At 48.3% G+C, this 2,824-nt stretch overlaps 1 protein-coding gene across 1 annotated transcript; it reads right to left on the bottom strand.

Moving 5' to 3' along the window:
- Positions 1 to 1,104: 1,104 nt before the first annotated feature.
- LOC101950104 (olfactory receptor 52E8-like) lies at positions 1,105 to 2,052 on the bottom strand. The gene has a single exon (XM_005314095.2). It carries the CDS (start codon positions 2,050 to 2,052, stop codon positions 1,105 to 1,107), a length of 948 nt encoding a protein of 315 aa, XP_005314152.2.
- Positions 2,053 to 2,824: the final 772 nt, after the last annotated feature.

The following is a 2,824-nucleotide window of genomic DNA, read 5'->3' as shown; positions in this document are numbered from 1 at the left end:
AGTATTTCTTCACAGTCAACATGTGGAACTCTTTGCCATGGGAGGTCATGAAGTCCAAAACTATAACACGGTCGCAATAAGAACTAGGGAAGTTCATGGAGGATAGCTCAATCAATGGCTGTCAGCCTGGATGGGCAGGGATGGTGTCCCTTACCTCTGTTTGGCATAAGCTTGGAGTCGGTGTGAATCACTTGACAATTGCTGTATTCTGTTCATTCCTTTTGAAGTGCATGGCATTGGCCACTGTCAGAAGAAAGGATAATGGGTTTGATAGACTATTGTATGATAGACTATTGTGTGATAGATTAGATTGTTTGATAGACTAGTATGGCCATTCTGATGTGATTATACAGACCCCAGATATATCTGCCCCCTGTAGAAACACACTGGACCCTACTCACCTCCCAGAGCTGAGATAGAACCCAGGAGTCCTGATGGGGTCTCTCTCTCAGCAGAGTTAGTAACTAAGTAAGATCTATAACTATATCTATATGGATATAAATTTTAAACCTAACCAGTGTCCCTTATGTGACTTCCCACAAGATGTCAGAACATATTAGTATTAGAGTGGAGTGGGTCTAAACTTTAATTAATTTTCTCTCTTTTATATAGGAATTAGATACAGTGCTCCTGCCACAAATTTTGCTGTTTTATCTGCCAAAACACTAGAGTTTTCAAGTGCCTAAGTAGCCCCTGGAAACACGGTTATGGTGGGCCCCAGCCTAAATCTGAAATGGCTCCCTTGCAGCTGTGTGTGTAGGAAGGGAGGTGAAAATGAGCCAGTGAGTTACAGGGGATGGGGAGTAGAGGAGCAAGACATGAAGGAAAGAGGAGGAGCAGGAACAGAGCCTTGGCAGAAGAGTTGGAGGTAAGGGGTGGGGTTTGGGGGGTCCAGTTATCAGCAGTTGGAAAGGTGGAAACCCAATGAGTTCTACATAGACCGATTCCCCAGTTTGTTACACTGACACTGAACAGTAAGGTCAGGAAAGGGTTTCATGTCTCTTTGACTGCCCAGTCAGTGACTATGGAAAGAAGGTGCAGCACCATGCACCAGCCAGCTCTGCATGGAGCTCAGTCTGAGAACCAGAGCACCAGGAGACAACTTTAGGTCCCTTTATAAGTGAAGAGCCTGAACAGCCTGTTTCTGATTTGTTTGGTCCACACCCCATAGATGATGGGGTTCAGCATGGGGGGCACCAAGAGGTACATGTTAGCAGTGAGAACGTGGAAGTGCAGGGGGACATTCTGGCCAAACCGGTGCGTGAGGTTGGAGAACAAAGATGGGATGCAAAAGGTTAAGAAGACAAAGACGTGGGAGCCACAGGTCCCCAAAGCCTTGAGCCGGGCGTCCTTTGCGGGGAGGCTGAAGATGACCCTGAGGATCTGGATATAGGACACAGAAATAAAAAACACATCCACACCAGGCACCAAGGATGCCAGAAAGAGGCCGTAGTAACTACTGACACGTATGTCAGCACAGGCCAGCTTCACCACAGCCATGCCATCACAGTATGTGTGTGGGATGATATTGGTTCTGCAATATGGCCGCTGACTCGCCAGGATGGGATTGGGCATTACGAGCACGCTGCTGCGCAACAACAGCGCCAGGCCGATCTTGGCCACCCTGTGGTTTGTCAGGATGGTGGAATGTCTCAAGGGATCACAAATGGCGATGTAGCGATCAAAAGCCATGGCCACAAGGATCCCAGATGCCATAACTGTGAAGCACTGAACAAAATACATCTGGGTGAGGCAGGCACTGAAATCGATCTCCCTGGAATTGTACCAGAAGACGTTCAATGTTTTGGGCACAATGGACGTAGATATGACCAGGTCACTGCCGGCCAGCATGCAGAGGAAATAGTACATGGGCCCATGGAGGCTTGGCTCCCTCTTCACAATGAATAGGATGGTGAAGTTCCCCAAGATGGCTATGATGTACATGGTGCAGAAGGGGATGGCAATCCAGACATGGGCCGTCTCCAGGCCAGGAATGCCCAGCAGGATGAAGGTGGAGGGGTTGGTGAAGTCGGTTGTGTTGAAATCTGACATGAAGTAGGAGAGAAGGTCCAAACGGTATCTACTGCATGTATCCTAGGTTTGCCTGGCTTCCTGTATATGCCCAAGCACTAGGGTAATTCCTGGATGGAGAGACAATGTGTATATGAGACATACATGCACTACTTGGGGCTGTTCTCATGGGTGATGCAGATTGGTCGCTCATTGCACACTGAAAAATGAATTATGAACAACTGATTTCATGTTCATGGTACTCCATGTATCAATAATTCCTACGTGTCATGGTGTGGGAAACCTTAATAGGCACCAGCAGAAAACACAAATGTGGATACTGGCTTTCCATCATTGTTCCTTAGTGCAATGAAAGCCAGGCTACTTTGTCATTGTAGTAAGCCATTCACCATTTACTTGGTTCCTCAGAATGTGAGAGTGCAAAAAACACCAAACCTTTTCCAAAACCAGGGCCGGCTCCAGGCACCAGCTTACCAAGCAGCTGCTTGGGGCGGGCACTTCGGAGAGGGGCGGCACGTCCAGCTGTTCGGCTGCAATTCCGCGAACGGTCCCTCACTCCTGCTCGCAGAGAAGGACCTCCCGCCGAATTGCCGCCGCAGATCGCGATAGTGGCTTTTTTGTTTGTTTGTTTGTTTGGCTGCTTGGGGCGGCCAAAACCCTGGAGCCGGCCCTGTCCAAAACATATACCAGGGAAAACATCCCAATTAGAACACACCACAGGGAAAATCTCTCGGTGTCATTGACAAGCAGCTGCTCAGTCGCAGAAATGGCCAAAACAAAGACAATGTTCAGA

Source organism: Chrysemys picta, chromosome 1 (assembly GCF_011386835.1).
Source record: "Chrysemys picta bellii isolate R12L10 chromosome 1, ASM1138683v2, whole genome shotgun sequence".
Lineage (NCBI taxonomy): Eukaryota > Metazoa > Chordata > Testudines > Emydidae > Chrysemys > Chrysemys picta.
Note: the sequence above shows the minus strand (reverse complement) of the source record. Positions and strands in the feature narration are given on the sequence as shown.

What these genes read in the sequence shown, in the direction of transcription:
- LOC101950104 (XM_005314095.2), bottom strand. Translation starts at nt 2,052, where the DNA reads ATGTCAGATTTCAACACAACCGACTTCACCAACCCCTCCACCTTCATC.